The sequence below is a fragment of the Ranitomeya variabilis genome, chromosome 2, assembly GCF_051348905.1.
Source record: "Ranitomeya variabilis isolate aRanVar5 chromosome 2, aRanVar5.hap1, whole genome shotgun sequence".
NCBI classification, from domain to species: domain Eukaryota; kingdom Metazoa; phylum Chordata; class Amphibia; order Anura; family Dendrobatidae; genus Ranitomeya; species Ranitomeya variabilis.
Genome location: NC_135233.1, coordinates 386,474,008 through 386,496,565, shown reverse-complemented (window position 1 = coordinate 386,496,565; position 22,558 = coordinate 386,474,008). Strand labels below are relative to the sequence as shown.

At 48.3% G+C, this 22,558-nt stretch overlaps 2 protein-coding genes across 2 annotated transcripts; both read left to right on the top strand.

Moving 5' to 3' along the window:
* Positions 1-7,037: 7,037 nt before the first annotated feature.
* Positions 7,038-14,161, top strand: LOC143806214 (peptidoglycan recognition protein 1-like). The gene is made up of 5 exons (XM_077286354.1): positions 7,038-7,131; positions 7,437-7,515; positions 10,224-10,425; positions 11,767-11,885; positions 12,952-14,161. Exons 2-5 carry the CDS (start codon positions 7,467-7,469, stop codon positions 13,146-13,148), a joined length of 567 nt encoding a protein of 188 aa, XP_077142469.1. The 5' UTR covers positions 7,038-7,131; positions 7,437-7,466; the 3' UTR covers positions 13,149-14,161.
* A 3,068-nt stretch (positions 14,162-17,229) lies between these two features.
* Positions 17,230-22,121, top strand: PGLYRP1 (peptidoglycan recognition protein 1). Its single transcript, XM_077286349.1, has 4 exons — positions 17,230-17,412; positions 19,021-19,222; positions 21,591-21,709; positions 21,809-22,121. The coding sequence occupies exons 1-4, from the start codon at positions 17,349-17,351 to the stop codon at positions 21,985-21,987; spliced, it is 564 nt and encodes a 187-aa protein (XP_077142464.1). The 5' UTR covers positions 17,230-17,348; the 3' UTR covers positions 21,988-22,121.
* The last annotated feature ends 437 nt before the right edge of the window (positions 22,122-22,558 follow it).

Below are 22,558 nucleotides of genomic sequence, written 5' to 3'. Positions count from 1 at the left end.
AGCATTCTGCCCGTGTCCAGCATTCTGCCCGTGTCCAGCTTTCTGCCCGTGTCCAGCTTTCTGCCCGTGTCCAGCATTCTGCTCCTGTGTCCAGCATTCTGCTCCTGTGTCCAGCTTTCTGCCCCTGTGTCCAGCTTTCTGCCCCTGTGTCCAGCTTTCTGCCCGTGTCCAGCTTTCTGCCCCTGTGTCCAGCTTTCTGCCTCTGTGTCCAGCATTCTGCCCCAATGTCCAGCTTTCTGCCCCTGTGTCCAGCGTTCTGCCCCTGTGTCCAGTGTTCTGCCCCAATGTCCAGCTTTCTGCATCAGTGTCCAGCATTCTGCCCATGTCGAGCTTTCTGCCCGTGTCCAGCTTTCTGCCCCTGTGTCCAGCTTCCTGCCTCTGTGTCCAGCGTTCTGCCCCTGTGTCCAGCTTTCTGCCCCTGTGTCCAGCTTTCTGCACCAGTGTCCAGCATTCTGACCCTGTGTCCAGCGTTCTGCCCATGTGTCCAGATTTCTGCCCCTGTGTCCAGCGTTCTGCCCCTGTGTCCAGCGTTCTGCCCCTGTGTCCAGCGTTCTTCCCCTGTGTCCAGCGTTCTGCCCCTGTGTCCAGCTTTCAGCCCGTGTCCAGCGTTCTGCCCCTGTGTCCAGTGTTCTGCCCCTGTGTCCAGCGTTCTGCCTGTGTCCAGCATTCTGCCCCTGTGTCCAGCATTCTGCCTGTTTCCAGCATTCTGCCCATGTCCAGCATTCTGCCCGTGTCCAGCTTTCTGCCCGTGTCCAGCATTCTGCTCCTGTGTCCAGCTTTCTGACCGTGTCCAGCATTCTGCCCGTGTCCTGCTTTCTGTCCGTGTGTCCAGCTTTCTGCCCCTGTGTCCAGCGTTCTGCCCGTGTCCAGCGTTCTGCCCATTTCCAGCGTTCTGCCCCTGTGTCCAGCGTTCTGCCCGTGTCCAGCTTTCTGCCCCTGTGTCCAGCGTTCTGCCCCTGTGTCCAGCTTTCTGCCCCTGTGTCCAGCGTTTTGCCCCTGTGTCCAGCGTTCTGCCCTTGTGTCCAGCTTTCTGCCCGTGTCCAGCGTTCTGCCCCAGTGTCCAGTGTTCTGCCCTTGTGTCCAGCTTTCTGCCCGTGTCCAGCGTTTTGCCCCTGTGTCCAGCGTTCTGCCTTTGTGTCCAGCTTTCTGCCCCTGTGTCCAGCGTTCTGCCCCTTTGTCCAGCATTCTGCCCCTGTGTCCAGCGTTCTGCCCCTGTGTCCAGCGTTCTGCCCCTGTGTCCAGCGTTCTGCCCGTGTCCAGCTTTCTGCCCCTATGTCCAGCTTTCTGCACCAGTGTCCAGCGTTCTGCCCGTGTCCAGCGTTCTGCCCCTGTGTCCAGCGTTCTGCCCCTGTGTCCAGCGTTCAGCCCCTGTGTCCAGCTTTCTGCCCCTGTGTCCAGCATTCTGACCCTGTGTCCAGCATTCTGACCCTGTGTCCAAACTTTCTGCCCCTGTGTCCAGCGTTCTGCCCCTGTGTCCAGCGTTCTGACCCTGTGTCCAGCTTTCTGCCTCTGTGTCCAGCATTCTGCCCCTGTGTCCAGCTTTCTGCCTCTGTGTCCAGCATTCTGCCCCTGTGTCCAGCATTCTGCCCCTGTCCAGCTTTCTGCCCGTGACCAGCGTTCTGCACCAGTGTCCAGCGTTCTGCCCCTGTGTCCAGCGTTCTGCCCCTGTGTCCAGCATTCTGCCCCTGTGTCCAGCTTTCTACCCCTGTGTCCAGCGTTCTGACCCTGAGTCCAGCATTCTGCCCCTGTGTCCAGTATTCTGCCCTTGTGTCCAGCTTTCTGCATCAGTGTCCAGCATTCTGCCCGTGTCCAGCATTTTGCCCCAATGTCCAGCTTTCTGAGCCTGTGTCCTGCATTCTGCCCCTGTGTCCAGCATTCTGCCCGTGTCCAGCATTCTGCCCGTGTCCAGCTTTCTGCCCATGTCCAGCATTCTGTTCCTGTGTCCAGCATTCTGCCCCTGTGTCCAGCATTCTGCCCCTGTGTCCAGCATTCTGCCTGTGTCCAGCGTTCTGCCCCTGTGTCCAGCGTTCTGCCCCTGTGTCCAGCATTCTGCCCGTGTCCAGCTTTCTGCCCCTGTGTCCAGCGTTCTGCCCCTGTGTCCAGCGTTCTGCCCCTGTGTCCAGCGTTCTGCCCCTGTGTCCAGCGTTCTGCCCGTGTCCAGCTTTCTGCCCCTATGTCCAGCGTTCTGCCCCTGTGTCCAGCATTCTGCCCGTGTCCAGCATTCTGCCCGTGTCCAGCTTTCTGCCCATGTCCAGCATTCTGTTCCTGTGTCCAGCATTCTGCCCTTGTGTCCAGCATTCTGCCCCTGTGTCCAGCATTCTGCCTGTTTCCAGCATTCTGCCCGTGTCCAGCATTCTGCCCGTGTCCAGCTTTCTGCCCGTGTGTCCAGCTTTCTGCCCCTGTGTCCAGCGTTCTGCCCCTGTGTCCAGCGTTCTGCCCCTGTGTCCAGCTTTCTGCCCCTGTGTCCAGCGTTTTGCCCCTGTGTCCAGCGTTCTGCCCTTGTGTCCAGCTTTCTGCCCCTGTGTCCAGCGTTCTGCCCCAGTGTCCAGCGTTCTGCCCTTGTGTCCAGCTTTCTGCCCCTGTGTCCAGCGTTTTGCCCCTGTGTCCAGCGTTCTGCCCTTGTGTCCAGCTTTCTGCCCCTGTGTCCAGCGTTCTGCCCCAGTGTCCAGCGTTCTGCCCCAGTGTCCAGCGTTCTGCCCCTGTGTCCAGCTTTCTGCCCCTGTGTCCAGCGTTCTGCCCCTGTGTCCAGTGTTCTGCCCCTGTGTCCAGCTTTCTGCCCCTGTGTCCAGCTTTCTGCCCCTGTGTCCAGCTTTCTGCCCCTGTGTCCAGCATTCTGCCCCTGTGTCCAGCGTTCTGCCCCTGTGTCCAGCTTTCTGCCCCTGTGTCCAGCTTTCTGCCCCTGTGTCCAGCGTTCTGCCCCTGTGTCCAGCATTCTGCCCTTGTGTCCAGCTTTCTGCCCCTGTGTCTAGCATTCTGCCCTGGGCCCCCCGGATCGCCGCTCTCAATAAAAAAAGAAAAAAAACAAGTTCTTCTCACCTGACAGCGCTCCTGCGGCGGGCGGAGCTCTCTCCACACAGCTGAAGCGCGCATTTGCCGGCGACTGACAATGACGTCAGACGCCGGCGACATGCACGCTGCGGCTGACGTCAGCTGCCAGCCTCAGATTGCGGGCCCGCACGTCAATAGCGTTAAACAGCTGCAGCGCCGCTAAGGGCCCGGTTTAGCCTGCGGATGCCAGTAGGGGCCCGGTGAGCAGATGAGACAGGGCCCGATGCGGGCCCCCTCTGCCCACCGGGTCCCATACGCCAGTCAGGGCAGTAATGCCCTGATGGCGGCCCTGCAGGAGAGTGACACCAGGAGGAGGACAGCAGCAAGCAGACTGTCTCCCTGGTAAAGTGCAGATAACCGGTAGCCGGACCACTGAGGTTGTAAGGGGACTTACAACAGAAACTGGCAGGACAGCTGAACTGCAAGTTTCCTGTCCGCCACACACACCTGAGACACAGTGACATATAAAGCCCGGGGCGTGCTAGAGTCCCTGTAAAAAGGCATTCTGCCCCAATGTCCAGCTTTCTGCCCCTGTGTCCAGCGTTCTGCCCCTGTGTCCAGCATTCTGCCCGTGTCCAGCATTCTGCCCCTGTGTCCAGCATTCTGCCCATGTCCAGCATTCTGCCCCTGTGTCCAGCTTTCTGAGCCTGTGTCCTGCATTCTGCCCCTGTGTCCAGCATTCTGCCCGTGTCCAGCATTCTGCCCGTGTCCAGCTTTCTGCCCATGTCCAGCATTCTGTTCCTGTGTCCAGCATTCTGCCCCTGTGTCCAGCATTCTGCCCCTGTGTCCAGCATTCTGCCTGTGTCCAGCGTTCTGCCCCTGTGTCCAGCGTTCTGCCCCTGCGTCCAGCGTTCTGCCCCTGTGTCCAGCTTTCTGCCCCTGTGTCCAGCGTTCTGCCCCTGTGTCCAGCGTTCTGCCCCTGTGTCCAGCGTTCTGCCCGTGTCCAGCTTTCTGCCCCTATGTCCAGCGTTCTGCCCCTGTGTCCAGCATTCTGCCCATGTCCAGCTTTCTGCCCATGTCCAGCATTCTGTTCCTGTGTCCAGCATTCTGCCCCTGTGTCCAGCATTCTGCCCCTGTGTCCAGCATTCTGCCTGTTTCCAGCATTCTGCCTGTTTCCAGCATTCTGCCCGTGTCCAGCATTCTGCCCGTGTCCAGCATTCTGCCCGTGTCCAGCTTTCTGCCCGTGTGTCCAGCTTTCTGCCCCTGTGTCCAGCGTTCTGCCCGTTTCCAGCGTTCTGCCCCTGTGTCCAGCTTTCTGCCCCTGTGTCCAGCGTTCTGCCCCTGTGTCCAGCTTTCTGCCCCTGTGTCAAGCGTTTTGCCCCTGTGTCCAGCGTTTTGCCCTTGTGTCCAGCTTTCTGCCCCTGTGTCCAGCGTTCTGCCCCAGTGTCCAGCATTCTGCCTGTTGTGAATTAGACTTTTTTGGCTCCCTCTTGTGGTCACTAGTGATATGACTCTGGGATTTTCTTTCTTCTGTTTGGCACTCACCTGGGCCATTAGTCCAGGGGTGTCGCTATATAAACTTCCTGGATCCTTAGTCCAGTGCCTGGCATCGTTGTATTCAGATCCTTCTGTTGCTCCTGTCTACTGGTCCTGGCTCTTGCAAAATTAAGCTAAGTCCTGCTTCTTTGTTTTTTGAGTTATTTGCTTTGCTCCTATTTTTGCCCAGCTTGTACTAAATGTGATTTCTGACCTTGCTGGAAGCTCTGGGGGGCTGGTGTTCTCCCCCCGGCCGTTAGTCGGTTCGGGGGTTCTTGAATATCCAGCGTGGATATTTTAATAGGGTTTTTGCTGACCATATAAGTCATCTTACTATATTCTGCTATTAGCTAGTGGGCCTCTCTTTGCTAAATACCTAGCTCATTCTTATGTTTGTCTTTTCCTCTTACCTCACCGTTATTATTTGTTGGGGGCTTGTATCCAACTTTTGGGGTCTTTTCTCTGGAGGCAAGAAAGGTCTTTCTTTTCCCTTCTAGGGTTAGTTAGTTCTCCGGCTGGCGCGAGACGTCTAGAACCAACGTAGGCACGTTCCCCGGCTACTTCTATTTGTGGTGCTAGGATTAGATATATGGTCAGCCCAGTTACCACTGCCCTAAGAGCTGGTTTTTTGTGTTTGCAGACTTGGTTTTTATTCCTGAGACCCTCTGCCATTGGGGTCATAACATCTGCCCTTGTGTCCAGCTTTCTGCCCCTGTGTCCAGCGTTTTGCCCCTGTGTCCAGCGTTCTGCCCCAGTGTCCAGCGTTCTGCCCCAGTGTCCAGCATTCCGCCCCTGTGTCCAGCTTTCTGCCCCTGTGTCCAGCATTCTGCCCCTGTGTCCAGCGTTCTGCCCCTGTGTCCAGCTTTCTGCCCCTGTGTCCAGCTTTCTGCCCCTGTGTCCAGCGTTCTGCCCCAGTGTCCAGCATTCTGCCCTTGTGTCCAGCTTTCTGCCCCTGTGTCTAGCATTCTGCCCTGGGCCCCCCGGATCGCCGCTCTCAATAAAAAAAGAAAAAAACAAGTTCTTCTCACCTGACAGCGCTCCTGCGGCGGGCGAAGCTCTCTCCACGCAGCTGAAGCGCGCACTTGCCGGCGACTGACAATGACGTCAGACGCCGGCGACATGCACGCTGCGGCTGACGTCAGCTGCCAGCCTCAGATTGCGGGCCCGCACGTCAATAGCGTTAAACAGCTGCAGCGCCGCTAAGGGCCCGGTTTAGCCTGCGGATGCCAGTAGGGGCCCGGTGAGCAGATGAGACAGGGCCCGATGCGAGCCCCCTCTGCCCACCGGGTCCCATACGCCAGTCAGGGCAGTAATGCCCTGATGGCGGCCTTGCAGGAGAGTGACACCAGGAGGAGGACAGCAGCAAGCAGACTGTCTCCCTGGTAAAGTGCAGATAACCGGTAGCCGGACCACTGAGGTTGTAAGGGGACTTACAACAGAAACTGGCAGGACAGCTGAACTGCAAGTTTCCTGTCCGCCACACACACCTGAGACACAGTGACATATAAAGCCCGGGGCGTGCTAGAGTCCCTGTAAAAAGGCTTGAGTTACCTGTCATGCAGGTATTGTCCTATCCTATCTGGGGGACAGAGAAGAACTGTGAGGACCTTATCTGAAGCCATAGGCAGTAAGGGACTACAACACCACCGCGCTAGAGGAAGGCTTTTAACTCCACCTGGTAAAGGGGACTCTGGATTCGCTTCCAAGCCGGCCAGACCCTGCCTGTCCTGTGATCTGGTACCCTGGACTGTGGCTTCCTGAAGTCTTCAGTAAACCAGGTAAAGAGACTGTAAACCTGAGTCCTCGTTCTTTACTGCACCATTCACCATCTTCCATCTACACACCGGGAGCCCTGGGGATATACTTCACCTGTGGGAAGTTATACCATCTAGCTGCTATAACATCACCCCAGCGGACCCCCTTAAAGCAGCGTCGGTCCCCACTGACCGAATACCACAGGTGGCGTCACAAACATAAACTTTATTCAATTTCCCCTTTTACATGGGCGCCCAGAGCCACGGACCAGGTCGCCACCGTGACATCCCCCTGTGAATACCGGACCCAGTACCGGGTACCCCACGGCACAGGCGGGTGACTCAGATCCATTATGTGGCTCCAGGTCAGGATCCAGTTTAGGATACTGGACAAGGGGAGTACATCAGAGCTGAGCTTGCAGCAAGCAGAGGGTCTCTGCAGTGTGAGTGTTCCAGTACCTTCTTCTTGTTCAATGTCTGCATAGATCTCAAAGGAGTCGTCAAAAGGCAAAAACTTATCTGCAAATTTTTTTATAAAATGTAAAATTATCTATTTTATCATTTATATTTTTTTTTTGTTTTATATTAATTTACTATGTAAGATTTTTTTCTGCCATCTTATTAATTGTCATTTACAATAAACTCGAATTGTTATCTTGACAGTTTATTTTCGTGTAAAAAAAGGAATAAACTTTTCAACTTCAGAAATCCCCGTATTAATGATACCTGTTCTCTAATTTTACGGTGTGACCTCTGAGGTCCCTCCCAGTCCTCTTCGGGTGCCAGCTCACAGATCTGTATAAAGGGTGATGGGAGCACCAGCGTCCTCCATCAGAGGAGCGTCGTCCTGGAGGTGAGTCTCCCACATTCTCTGCAGACGCAGAAATGTTTTTCTAAAAATGTTTAACTTCAATAGAAAAGTTTTATTGAAGCAAAAAGAAATAAATTAATTTTTACTTTGCTCCTTATGGGAAATGACCGTTCACAGACGTTGCATGGCGGCTCAGAAGCTTAACGGTCAGCATTGTGTCCCGCCATATGGGGCACCGTGTTTGTCACTGTTAGTTATGGCTTATGCAGAATTTTTTTGTGGTGGTCTATATACAAATGTATTGTGTGACAATTGACTGTTACGTCCTTCTCTGCTCAATTTCTTAGAGAAGTTTGCTGTGTTGATCCAGTGTCACTATGACTCGTCTCGCGCTGCTCCTTTCGGCCGTCTGCGTCATGGCACATGGTACGTTACCCTCCATATGGTCTAATATGGGCACTTTACCGCCAGTGAGTTTTTATGTCCAGTCATTGGGGTCTCTCCTGTTTGGCCCTGATCACAGACCCTCCCCAGCAGGAACAATACTTTAATGGTTTCTGCTCATGGCTGCAATTGTGCTGCCATAGCGGATCGTCTACTGTACACACGTATGCTCATCACGCCATGTGAAATCTGCAGCCCCGGCTATGTCTGGCTTTTATACAGTATCTCCTGTCTAATCCTCACCTGGTCTCTGCTCCCTCAACACATCAGTCCCCAACACCCCAAGGCACTGATTAATAGACAGCTGAAGGGACTCTGTGCTCAGGACCATGCTGCGAGCGTCAGTCTTGTTTTATTTGAGCACAGTATAGGTGCATTTTTGCACTTATGTTACAGCCACTAGCACTACCGGACTGGCCCACAGGAGAGCAGGAGAATGCTCCGGTGGGTCCCTGTGCAGGAGTGGCCACCACCATCTTATATCAGCAGTACTTGGCATTATATACTTGATTCACTATGTACAGACAAAGGCAGCATCTTATTCAACAATCAACCCATTTTATTGCTATAGAAATGTGTGAATAGAACACAGGCCAAACTAAGCATATTAAAGCAAAGAAAGGATCAAAGAGTATTTTTTAACCAAAAATAACAATTTTTTTTATTAATGCAAATATATAAAAATTATTAAAACAGAGTAGCACTACCAAATGCAGGACCATAAGGGGTTAACAATATGTAAGCATGGCAAAATGTAAACAATAAAACAAGTCAGTACTATTCAAATAAGTGCACAGATAATCCTTAAAGGGAACCTGTCACCCCGTTTTTTCGATATGAGATAATAATATGGTTCAATAGGGCCTGAGATCTGCTTTACATCAGTACCTTTCATATCCCCCGATTCCCCACCTTTGCTGAGAAAATACCTTAGTAATCTCTCCTTTTTCGTATGTCAATCACCCCGGTCCAGTCCGATGGGCGGGGCCTAATCACTGTATCTCCCCCCGCTCCTCGTCGTGTCAGACGTAACTAGATCTGTGAATAGCACAGATCTCGGTCAGTTTCTGCGGTTGCGCATTGAATTAGCGTCTCGCGCGTGCACAGTATGCTTTGACCAACTGTGGACAAGGCATGAAATCATTATTGCGCATGTGCCGGCATTTTCCTTGACGTTCTGTGCCCCGGAAGTCTTTCTATGCTTCCAGGACACAGAGCATAGGGTCAAAAGCCGGCGCATGTGCAATAATGATTTCATGCTTTGCCCACAGTTGATCAAAGCATACTGTGCACGCGCGAGACGCTAATTCAATGCGCAACCGCAGAAACTGACGCCAAAGAAAGGAAAGAAGATTTGTAGAGCAAAGCCGGAGGTGGGGAGAATCGGCCATTAAGCCCCGCCCATCGCACTGGACTGGGGTGATTGACATATGAAAACGGAGAGATTACTAAGGTATTTTCTCAACAAAGGTGGGGAATCGGGGGATATGAAAGGTACTGATGTAAAGCAGAGCTCAGGCCCTATTGAACCATATTTTTATCTCATATTGAAAAAACGGGGTGACAGGTTCCCTTTAACAAGAAAGATCACAGCTGTGTGTCTAACCCAGAATAACACATAAAGGATTAAATATAGGGCAGCACAATAAAATGAGAGGCTGCAGTAAATGCCAGAGGCCTTGAAAAAATCTAGCAGCTAATCCCAATATCCATAGTAATGGAGGTTGTCCTCATGTGAGGGGGAAAATATGCTAGAAAAAAAGTCCCATCAATTAAAGTGTAAATAGTGCCAGGGACGTACCTGCTGTGCAAAGGTTAAGGTGACAAAGTGCAAATTAAGCCAGTACTCACATAATGAGGTGGAAACAACAACCCCGACCTGCCGCCCCTACGCGCGTTTTGCCCTCTTCGTCAGGAGCCGTGGCCATAAGCACCCGCACGGCTTATGGCCACGCCTCCTGACAAAGACGGCAAAACGCGCGTAGGGGGGGCAGCAGCCTCTCATTTTATTGTGCTGCCCTATATTTAACCCTTTATGTGTTATTCAGGGTTAGACACACAGCTGTGATCTTTCTTGTTAAGGATTATCTGTGCACTTAATTTGAATAGTACTGACTTGTTTTATTGTTTACATTTTGCCATGCTTACATATTGTTAACCCCTTATGGTCCTACATTTGGTAGTGCTCCTCTGTTTTAATAATTTTTACATATTTGCACTAATAAAAAATTGTTATTTTTGGTTAAAAAATATTCTTTGATCCTTTCTTTGCTTTAATGTGCTTAGTTTGGCCTGTGTTCTATTGATATCATTTTGAGTTCTAACCCATTTAATTTTTGAAGCCTGGTTTTGGAAAACCTTTGATCTAAAGAAATGTGTCAATGTAGCTGAAAAGTGGGGCCCTGGAGCTGATGTTACTGGTGGGCCCTTGGCATCCCAGTCCGACACTGGCCACAAGACCTAAGTACAGTTTCATAGGGATCTACGAAGCGGATAGTTTGGGTTTGAACGGTTGAGAAATATCTTAAGGTTTATTGTCATCTTCTATCTTCAGGAGCTTTTTATAGGGAAACAAACACAGGACTGAAAACTACCGGGATAGAAAAAGAACAACACACAGAATGTAATGTAAGTTGTGACAAGAAACAGAAATTGATAATACTTTCTAATTTTATTTTTTTTCCATCCAGGATGTCCCAATATCGTCGAAAGGTCGTCCTGGAGTACAAAGAAAACCAACTGCAAATCTGGATTAATGACTCCTGTCCCCTGGGTGATCGTCCATCATACTGACACCCCGACCTGCGAGACAAAGGAGTCCTGCACCGCACGAGTGAGGAGCATTCAGGACCACCACACTCGTAGCAGAAACTATTGTGATATCGGCTACAAGTTAGTATTGATCTTCGATTAAGGGTGTACATGGCGCATAAACTGTTACCATCCTCATATGTTGGTTAGTGGCGCGGCCAATCTTTGGGAAGCGTGAGCCGTGTGCGGTGCATCAGGATGCGGGACCACCATTAGACTGACACCCGATAACCACAATTCTATGGCAGTATTATATAGATATAGTATATCACTGGTGTCACGGATCCCTCTCCGTGCTGTCACTAATTTGTCACGTATCCGCTCTCAGCACGTGACTTGGGGTTGTGCCTGCAAGGGTTAATCTATCCCCCCACTCTCAGTCCAGCATTCAACCTCTGTCCTATGCTGTAATGTGAGCATAAATCACACACCGACCCAGGCCACACACCCGCTCATATATGCTGCCACCACTCACCGAATACACGGGCGATGAGTCCCGGAAATTACTAATACTGTCTACCACTCATAAGGCTCATACAGTTTAAGGCTATGGATTCTTTTAGAACATTCAGGGCTCAACTTGTTAAAGTTTTATGCTTTAATACAAAAAGTACAGTGCTTACAGTATGGAAAAAGATATAAAAATATGGTAATATAAAGACATACAGGTATGCAAAACAGTATAAAATAAATAGGAGAAAACTTACAGAAAATAGCTAACTTTGTAGTCTGCTTTATGCTCCCTGAGGGGGGGGGGGTGAATATGGACTGGATCACATCAGCTTCCCAGGCTGCCCTCACATGTGAACACGATTCTATGTATACAGGCCTAATTTATTGATTTACTCTGGAGGTCAGATTTCTAGACCAGCCCCTCAGGTTAGTATCCTAATTGCTTGTTTTTGATTGGACCGCGGTCGCTCCCCCAATGAATATATCATTTGCTCTGAGATTACCTGTGTAAAAGTTCTCACAGATAGATAGTGTCAGGCTGTAATTGACATCTCTCTTCAAAGAGCTAGGAGGTGTCAAATGTTTCCCTTTTTTCTTGGTTCCCAGCATGACCCCCTGGCGAGATTGGAGACGGTGGTCTGCCTTCTCAAGATATGTATGCTGTGACCTTGGTGAGGCCTGCAGTTTCAGGACAGATGTTCAACTACTGCTAGTTACACATATAACCCTAGACATATGTCACTACCCACATATAGATACATACATATTTCACCACAACTGGTATTAGATGATGTTATGTGGTCACTGTGTTGGTTATTGGTACTCCGGACACCATACAGGCAAAGTGACAATGGGAAATATCACACGTGGCGCCATCTGGACCCAGCCCCAATGAGTGGCTCCAGGATATTTCCAGGTTAATAGACAGGATTATTACAAAGTGCAGAATTCTTTCCTGTTATTTTACAGCTTTATAATCGGAAATGACGGGACCATATTCGAAGGTCGCGGCTGGACAAAGCTCGGGGCTCATGTCGGGGGCTCCAACTCTCAGTCCATTGGCATCTCTTTTATTGGAAACTTTCTCAGTAAGTAGAGAAATGGGTTACACGATGGAAGTGGACATTAAAATGCTTATTATTACGACTGATTGTAGTGGGTCTGACTGATGAGATCTAAGGGGCTCCGCCGGCATGACAGCCAATATAGAAATGTATGGGGCATTGATGGCACAGGAGGGATTCTAGGCCACATGTATACTGAAAAGTTCCCAAAAGATTTACTTAAGTCCTTTTCGAGATCCTCATCAGTTCTCTACTAGACTGCGACTGTGACCTCTCAGGGTGGGTTCACACATGGACTATTTGGTGCGGAGATAACATGCAAATTTCTAAACTGTTTCTGCAATAAAAATGTAGCAAGACAATTGAAAAAAGTGATTTAATCCACAGATTTCAGGGTAATGACGGAGTAAAAACATCACCAAAAAGGTTATTTTCTGCAGAAGACGTGAACATATCGCAGTTTTCAAAATCAACAAAAAAACAATTTCTGCGCACTGAAAAAAGCAGCAAATAGATGTGATTAAGATAAAATTCATTTACTTTGCTAGTACTGTGACATGCTGGCTTCAATGGGATGAAATAAATATGCACTCCATAAAAAAACTTAATTACCCCTTGTTTGTAGAATAGGGAATAACTTGCTGATCATTGGGGGTCCCGCAGGGACCTGAGATTGTGTGCTGGACAGATGTGTGCTTTTTCGGCCTCTACTCCATTTATTGCCTGTGGAACTCTCAGGAATAACCGAGAACAGCCCTCCATTACTCCCAGCAGAATGGAACAAAGGACGAGCGTGCGCATCTCTGCTCCGTTCCAGAGAGGGCTGCAGAGACCCCATCTCGGGACCCAGCAGTCCAACCCCAACGATCAGCAAGTTATTTCCTATTCTTTGGATTTGGGACAACTTCTTATTTTGGGAATAACACCTTACCTACACATGTGCACCTATGTGCTAGGGTTTCGGGTAAGGACAGACATGGTGAGCGGAGCTTTGTTTGGATCGTGGCTGCACTACTCCTGCACCATCCAGCCGTCCCCGTCTTTTTACCTAATGCACCTGACATCTTTCTTCCTCTCCTCTTGTAACCAGACAGTCTCCCATCCTTGGATGCCTTGAATGCAGCCAAAAGTCTCATCCGTTGTGGAGTCGCCCTAAAGAAGATCAAACCAAACTACACCCTGAAGGGTCACCGCGACGTCCTCGGCACGACATGCCCTGGGGACGCGTTATATAAGAACCTCCAGCAATGGGGCCGGTTCTTGGCTAAGAAGGAATCGCTGCCATAGAGAGAGATGTACATGGCAAGCAATGTAGGAAAATAAATCCGAGCACCGCACAAATGACTCTGCTTTTATTTCACCACAAATGGCCGAAAGATCAGAAAATACATAAATTCTAAACTGTAGATCTATACATTCAGAATGAGCCCATTATGTACTGCAACTTCTCGACATTGGGCTCAGGCGTTTTCAGTGGAGTCCCCACATTTACTAATAGACATTACAGAGGATTCATCTTCTAGGGATCAATATCAACCAAATAAAAAATCTGTATTTTACAATAAATAAATGCCCTCATCTCATGACTCAGTCCTGGATCACTGGTCCTTATTAGTCCTGGGCCACCAAGCTTCTGTTCCTGGAGAAACAATATTGAACACCTCCTCGGCCTTGTGGACTGACGAGCTTACGCCTAATGGTGCCCATACACATTAGATAAAGAATTACAAAATGGTCAATTTCAACCATAACAAACAATCGTTTGCTGTTTTGGTGGGATCTTTTGATCAAGTCGAATGTTTGTTATGATTCATAACATTGGTTGGACATGTTGGATTTTTTACATGCCTGTAAGCTCTGACTGCATCAATTGGCTAAAAAATCCGATATTGACCGATGCAGTTTGAGATGTACTATGGCTTCCTTGACCCATTTTGATCTGATGTGTATAAGGACCTTCCCTCCCTCTTTGCTGTGGGTTAATACAGCAGTACTGTGCACTGTGGTGAGCTCTGGAGGACTCTTGGCCTCGTGGCATCTGTGGCTGACTCTAGGAGGGCTGTTACTGACTCTGGGGGTGCTACATTTGACCTTGGGTAAGCTGTGTCTTACTTGCAGAGAGCTTTGATTCTGTTGACACTGTGGCTGATTCTGTGGGCTCCGTCTTACTCTGTGGACACTGGCTGACGCTGAGTGGCCTGTATCTGACTATCAAGACATTGTCGTTGACTATTGATGAGCTGTGGCTGATTTATGGGCATTGGGCTTGTCTTTGGGTGGGCTGTAGCTGACTCTATGGGCATCAGGCTTGGGTGGGCTGTAGCTGACTATGGGCATTGGCTTGGTTTTGGGTGGGCTGTATTTGACTATGGGCATCAGGCTTGGCTTTGGGTGAGCTGTAGCTGACTCTATGGGCATCGGGCTTGGGTGGGCTGTAGCTGATTATGGGCATCGGCTTGGTTTTGGGTGGGCTGTACCTGACTATGGGCATCAGGTCTGGCTTTGGGTGAGCTGTAGCTGACTCTATGGGCATCGGCTTGGCTTTGGGTGGGCTGTAGCTGACTCTATGGGCATCGGGCTTGACCTTGGGTGGGCTGTAGCTGACTCTTTGGGCATTGGCTTGGCTTTGGGTGGGCTGTAGCTGACTCTATGGGCATCGGGCTTGACCTTGGGTGGGCTGTAGCTGACTCTATGGGCATCGGGCTTGACCTTGGGTGGGCTGTAGCTGACTCTATGGGCATTGGGCTTGGTTTTGGGTGAGCTGTAGCTGACTATGGGCATCAGGCTTGTCTTTGGGTGGGTTGTAGCTGACTACTGGCATCGGGCTTGGGTGAACTGTAGCTGACTATGAACATTACGCTTGACTTTGGGTGGACTGTAGTTGACTAGGTGAACTATGGTTGAACTTTGTGGACCTTGGCTGATTCTGGGGACACTGTGGATCACTCTAGAGCCACTTATTCAGGAGTCATGGCCCCGTAGATCCTATAGTTGATTCTGTGTGGAGTGTGGCTGACTCTTGGAGTGCTGTGCTTACCTCTGAGTGAGTTGTAGCTTACTTTATGAGATATGGTTGAATACTTATCCCTATTAGGTTTACTAACTGTCCCAAACCACCACTCTAACATTATATCTGCCAATTTGTATTCTAATAAGAACTTAAAAAGGATCATAAACCAACCGCAGCAGGGTGCTGCTTCCCTTTCAGTTCCTCTAATCACATTTCTCTGGGCGTCATTGATATCCTCCATACCATGCACTATCACGGTAGGAATCTTGGAAATTTCTCGCATGGAGTATGTCAATCCCACCCAGGGAGGAATTATTAGATGATCGGAGATAGGACTTGTCTAGGGAGAGCGGCTGGTTCCCTTTGACGACCTTGGGAGCCTCGGATCAGATAATAGGATCTGATGTAGGAAAATCTGGGTCCCCGGGATAATGGCCACAATAGTAAATACGTGACTACTGGACAAAGCCCCCACAAGACTCGGACCCACTGTCAGTACAAATCACGCTACAGCTGCGTGTTCTGTATCACGATGTTGTGGTTTCCGGATATGACTGTTGAGCAGCTTCGTCCTGCGATCATCAGCTTGTGAAACAATTACCGTTAGTTCTTACCATAACATTCACGGTGTTGAGTAAGAGAAACATTCTCACTTGTGTAGAAATCCCCGATCTATTACATAAGACGGTGGCCATGAGTCGCCACAGAGCCGCGTGGAGGACAACAGGAGACGCAGGTCCAGCGCCGGGACAGTCACAGCTCAGACGTTATAACCGAATAGAAAGAATAATAACCTGAAATAAGAAACACAGCAACAATTAGAAAAGAGAACCTGTCTGTTCCTTACAAACACTATATGGAGGAAAGTATGTGCCCCCCACATTTGGACCCCCATCTACACCTACAGACATTAATATGACGTTGCCCTTCTGCAGATATAATGGCTCTTGCTCTTCTGGGAAGGATTTCTACAAGACTTTAGAATTGTCTGTGGGAGTTTTTGCCCCTTTATCCAGAAGAGCATGTGAGGTTAGACCCTGATGTTGGGGGAGGCCGGGCTAATAATCTCCATTATAGGTGATGGATGGGGCTGAGGTCCGCGCTCTGTGCGGCCCCCTCCATACTTCAGATAAGGGTCTTCCCTAACGTGTTCCCACAAAGCTGAAGTTACAAGTGTTCACAATGTCTTCTGCTGAAGGTTAAGATTTCCCATCACTGGAGCTGAGGGTCCGAGGTCGCCCCCTGATAACGACCCCATAGCATTATCCGCCTCCACCATATGAACAGCGGAACAATGCAGTCAGGGGGTAACGTTCTCTTGGAATCACCAAACCCAGCCTCCGCCATCAGACACTGGATAGAGAAGTGCGACCCATCACTGCCCAGAACACGTCTCCTCAAGAGTCCAGTGGTGGCGGCTTTCCACCACTCCATCCGACGCTCAGCATTGTGCTTGGTGATGTACGGCTGCATGCAGCTTTTCGTCATGAAGCTCACGACTTTTTACACCGATGGCTTCTATTACAGGATCGCACTGGTGTAATTTTGTCACATATCAGTAAAGGCAGATTGAATGGCAAGGGGCCAGAAATTATACCACAGGAGCAATAGGACCAGATATTATACACTGGGGATAATGAGGCTGAATGAGAAACCTGAGTCCTGAACACAATGATTGAGACGTGTGTCCAATACTTTTCTCTATATGGTGTATATCTACTTTTAGGAAAACTAAGTGACAGCTAGTATGGCCGCCATTACAGTTCCCGCAAGGTGTAGGCGCCGTGCTGCACACGTGTTGCTGTGATTGCCGTGCATGGAAGCTGATCCTGTGCAATCATGGAGAGGACGCAGTGATAGTAAATGGTCAGGATGATGGTTTATCATGACAGCATCTGCATAAAAAGGTCCTTAAGTCGGCTGTCACCATATCACTATTATATATAAATGCCATGTCTTTGAAAGCATCATGTAAGAGGTTCACGTCTCCAGAGAGAAAAAAAAAGTGAAAATTAACATTATTAAAATTTATCTAAAAAATTCCACTCTCCCAGAAAATAAAAAGCTGGTTGTTTTGCACTCCTCAAAAATGAATGTCATTTTGTAAAAAAAAAAAAGCATATGTACCCCAAAATGTTTCTACTGACAAAGACAGGTCAGACCACAAAAAACAAGCTCTCAAATAATGTATTGAGGAAAGAATAAAAAATGTTAATCTGAATGCAATAATAAAAAAATGAAAAAAAAATAAATAAATTGTCCAGTCCCAAAGGAATGTATTATTATTGTGTTCTTTACAACTGTGGGTTCCTCTGGTATCTTCTCACTTATCAGGTAGCTGTGGTTTAGGAAGGCGTCCATTCACTGCTGTGGGGCAGTCCCAGATTTCCCAATCTTGACATCAGGTTATAAATACAGAAGCAGCAGAGACATTTCTTCATCTCTACACAAGGAGTCATCAGCAGCTCCCTGGTTAGATGTGTCCTGACACCATGATCCGACTGCTCCTGACTCTGTTTCTGTCCTGCGTTGTTACACACGGTAAGCTCCTGTGCAATTACTATGCTGCAATAAGGTGATTGATGCTGTAGGAAGACGGATCTTGTGCAGCCTAGATAGGTCCACCAGGGTCTAATCAGGCCCCCCCAGGGTCTAGACAGGTCCACCAGGGTCTAGACAGGTCCACAGGAGTCTAGACAGGTCCACCAGGGTCTAGACAAGTCCACCAGGGTCTAGACAGGTCCACAGGAGTCTAGACAGGTCCACCAGGGTCTAGACAGGTCCCCCAGGGTCTAGATAGGTCAACAAGAGTCTATACAGGTCCACCAGGGTCTAGACAGGTCCACCAGAGTCTAGACAGATCCACCAGGGTCTAGATAGGTCAACAAGACTCTATACAGGTCCATCAGGGTCTGGACAGGTAAACCAGGGTCTAGATAGGTCCACCAGAGTCTAGACAGGTCCATCATGGTCTTCTCTGCTGCAATCTCGATAGTATCAAGCCATCAGGTTGCTGGTCTTCCTCTTTGCTCCTTCTATTCTTCTGACCATGATGTCCTTCTCCAGTGATCGCTTTCTTCGTATGATGAGTCCACAGTAGGCAAGTCATAGCTTGGTGATCCTTGCTTCTAGTGACATGTCTGGCTTGATTTGTTCCAGTGAATAGGAGAAGTGAATGTCCAGCAAAGACTAGCCGCCTGTCCTGGACCGATGCAGAACAGAACACATAGACGTCAGCTCACTAGCTGCAAACTGGGATCCAACTTGCACAGATTTTCTCCAGGATTAATAGAGTCCCAAGTGCATAGAAAATAGTAGATGCAGCAATGAAGGAACTTCCAATAAAACGTCGCTATTATTCCACACCACAATAAAATCCTAACACCAGACCAGGAGCTAGGAGCTGCTGATCATCCAACACGTCCCAGTGATAAAACCTTAGTCTTCACCGATTGCAGAAGTCCCCAGCGGTGACTAAGGTTTTATAACTGAGACATTATGGAGTGATGAGCGGCTCCTGCTCGGTTGTTAACTTTTTTACTACAAGATGTTTTATTGGAAATTCTTTTATTGCTGCGTCCTTCTATTGTCTGTGCTTTGTCACCGGCTTCTGTGCTCCCCATCCATCTGTTTAGAGGGACAGGAAAATGGATTTCATGTGCAAAAAAAGATCTGTTGCATTAATAATGAAAATGGAAAAAAAGAGATGGGCCCCATTCATTATTACGGGTCTCTTTGGTGTCGAGTGTGTGCCTGTTTTCCAGAATAGCAAAAAAAGTCCAATATGCAGAGAACTGACTTTCGTTATAAAAACTGGCGCAAATGGGACCTCATAATACTTGCCTTGTCCTGGCACTGGCAACCCACGGCACGGCCTGAGCCGGACCTAGAGATAGGCAAGAGCATGGCGCATCTATCTGGCTTTAGATCAAGCTCATGTCTTGCCGTCTTTGGCATCGGGGATGGGGTAAAACTATCATCAGAAGTGGGAGCATCAATACTTGAAGTAGACAACCTCTTGAGGACATTTGACCATAGTAAAGTATTTAGGTATTTTTGGGCAGTTTTCTTACAAACTTAATGTAAATGGATTCACCGATGCCCATTTACAGCAAACATCAATGCGTTTCCATCTTCCTTTTGGTCAAGGTTGTCCGACTATTGTAACAAGAAGTCAATGGGGAGGGAAGAACCCAACCTGTCGATCCAATCTGAGGACCCCCGTGCCTAATGTGATCATCCACCACACGGAAGGGGCTTTCTGTAACTCCAGGACGACATGCAGCGCCCAAGTCAGGAGCATACAAAACTATCACATGAAGACCAGAGGCTGGTGCGACCTCGGCTACAAGTGAGAGGCAAAACAAGTGTCCTGAAGGTCAAAAATGGCCGAAAGGAATAAAACTGATCACTTCTAATAGCCAAATACTAATTTTCAATGGGAGAAAGAGCGATGCCGAAACCCCCATCCCATCCTTTACAGTCACCTCTGATAGCGGCTTATCTCCCCTGAAAAAAGATCAGCCATGGAAATTTATCTCAATAAATCCTTCTTTACCCAACAAAATCTACCAAGAGAAAGTAGGGAGACCCGTGCACATAATGCATAGGAGAATTTTAGGCAGGTCTAGTAAATTTGGCAAATTTGTATAATTGTTGAATAAACAGGAAATAATTATGCTCCCACTCTACATACTATGGACAGACACAACCTTGCCAAGAACACTATATGTACCACTGATAGACACATATTTATGGGAGGATCCACAGACACGCAGATCTCTGCCGAGGATCATTAGAATTTGCTGCTCCTGTAGGGCTAGGTCTCAACCATTCTATCAAAATCAAGGGATGTAAGTAACATGCGACTTAAATTTTTTTCTGTTGCATGTGAATAAAATGGCGTATGGGATGTGGTCACATGTGAATGCACATTAAAGGGTTTTCCAGGACTCTTATATTAGTGGCCTATCCTTAGGATGTGAGACTGGTGGGGTTGGACATGTGGCACCTCCACCAATCACCTGATGCAGCTCCGGTGGATCCTCGATGCACACAACACGGTGTAGCGGCTGCTCTCAGGTACCGCCTCTCAGCTCAAATTCACTTTAATGTAAGCTTAGCTGCAGTATCGACCACGGCCATAACACATTGTGTGGAGCCAAGACTGAAATAGAAGCAAAACATGGAAACTTCTCAATAAAATTATTTTTAACCCCTTCATGACATGCGCCGTGCATGTACAGTGCATGTCGGGTCTCTCCCTTTGATGTGGGCTCCGGCAATGAGCCCACATCTTTCCCAGCACATGTCAGCTAGTTTGACAGCTGACATGTGCCCCTAACAGCCGCTGGTGGAATCATGATCCACCCATGGCTGTTAACCTGTTAAATGCCGCTGTTAATCTCTGAAAGCGGCATTTAATGTGATCGCACTGGAAGCGTGTCACTAATCCCGCCCATCGGCGCCCGTGTCACAAGACCATGGGTGTTCCCGATGGGTTGGCATGACAACCTGGGGTCTGCAGCACACTCCTGTGGTTGTCATAGCAAGTGAGTATTTCTGCTACACACAGGCGATCTGATCATCGCCTGTGTGTAGCAGAGGCGATCAGAAGATCGCAGCTTCTAGTCTCCCATGGAGACTATTGAAGCAAGTGAAAAGTAAAAAAAAAACATGTTTTTAAAAATATAAAAAATAAAATAAAAAGAAGTTCAAATCACACCCCATTCAAAATAAAACAATAAAAGAAAAATAAAAAATACAGATTTGGCATCACAGCGTTCTATCAAGATATAAAAAGAATTAATCCGATCAGGTAAACGACATAGCGAAAATGTCAAAACGCCAGAATTACGTTTTTTTTGGTCGCCGCGACATTGCATTAAAATGCAATAACGGGCAATCAAAAGAACGTATCTGCACCAAAATGGTATCAATAAAAACGCCAGCTCGGCTCGCAAAAAATAAGCCCTTACCCGAACCCAAATCGCAAAAAAATAGAGATGCTACAGGTCTCGGAAAATGACAAAAAATTTTTTTTTTTAACAAACTTTGGATTTTTTTGTCATCACTTAAATAAAAAAAAGAACCTAGTCATGTTTGTTGTCTATGAACTCGTAATGACTAGAGTTGAGCGAATTTCTTTGGGTCACCGCTTATTCGGAAGGCTATAAGCTGCAGAAGGAACCCGGATACATGGGACACGACGGCTGATCACTGAGCCTGTTTTTTGGGCTCTCCATGCGACACATGCTGCTGCGGTGCCGATCAGCTGGTGCACTCCATGTATCCGTGTTCCCTCTGCAGCTTATTCGGCAAGCGCTATAGCTTTCCGAATAAGCGGTGACCCGAAGAAATTCGCTCAACTCTAGTAAATACCTGGAGAATTATAATGGCAGGTCAGTTTTAGCATTTGGTGAAAATGGTAAAAAAAAATCCAAAAAACAGTTGTGGAATTGCAATTTCACCACACTTGGAATTTTTTTCCCGTTCTCTAGTACAATATATGGTAAAACCAATGGGGTCGTTCAAAAGTACAAATCGTCCCGCAAAAAAACAAGCCATCACATGGCCATATTGACCAAAAAATAAAAAAAAGTTATGGCTCTGGGTAGAAAAGGAGCAAAAAACAAATGCAAAAATGAAAAAAGGGCTGCGGAGTGGAGTTAAAAATTGCAGATAAAATCTAATGATGATTTCAACCTCCCTCCATGCAGTTTTCTTATCGGAGAGGATGGCCTAGTATACGAGGGACGAGGTTGGACAACACTTGGGGCGCATGCCACATCCTACAACCCCATCTCCACAGGCATCAGCTTCATAGGATCCTTCACCAGTGAGTGGAGATATCTTCTGTGCATGTGACCGCGATGGTTTTGAGCAGTTTTCTCAGTTTTTTTTCTCTTTTGCTTGGGTTCTTTGTTTTTTTTTTCAGACCGTGCTCCCAACTCTGCTGCTCTGAATGCAGCGAGGAGCCTCATCGCTTGTGGGGTCTCCAAGAATCTCATCAAGGGGAGTTATGCACTGAAGGGACATCGAAATGTGATGAGCACAAGCTGCCCAGGGAACAGCCTGTACCGGGTGATTCAGGGCTGGCCGCACTTCAAGGCCTGAGCTCGACGTTCCCAGAGATCCAACGTCCAGAATCTGAAGACATCATAAAGCTTCAAGAAGAGGCCAAAGCTGAGAATATCCACTGGTGGTGACGCCATGACGCTTCCCCATCATTGTATGATTATAGACACATTCATCGCATATCATTTGCCATTTTTTCCTGGTACATATTCTGTTGTATTTTCGTACATGAGGCATGTCTGCGCTCTTCTCCATGAAAACCGTCTCAATCAGAAAAAGCTGGAAGATTCAATGAATGGATCGCTTCAATGATGAGGGCCTGTTCACACGTAGCATTTTTGCTGCGTTTTTTTCCATGCAGAAAGCAGCGATTTACATTAGCAGCAAAACCTTATTCACAAAAGCCGTTTTTTGTCCTGGTGTTTCTTCTTTAGACTGCACACGTCACTACCCATTCAATTGAATGCATAAAAAACGCATCAATAATGTGCGTAATTCAGGCAGCATTTTTCCTGCCATCACTCTGCGTTTTTCATGCAGAAAAAAACACTGCAAAAAAGCACTGTGTGAACATCAGCTAAAGAATTCTCAAGGTTTCTTATTTTCTAAC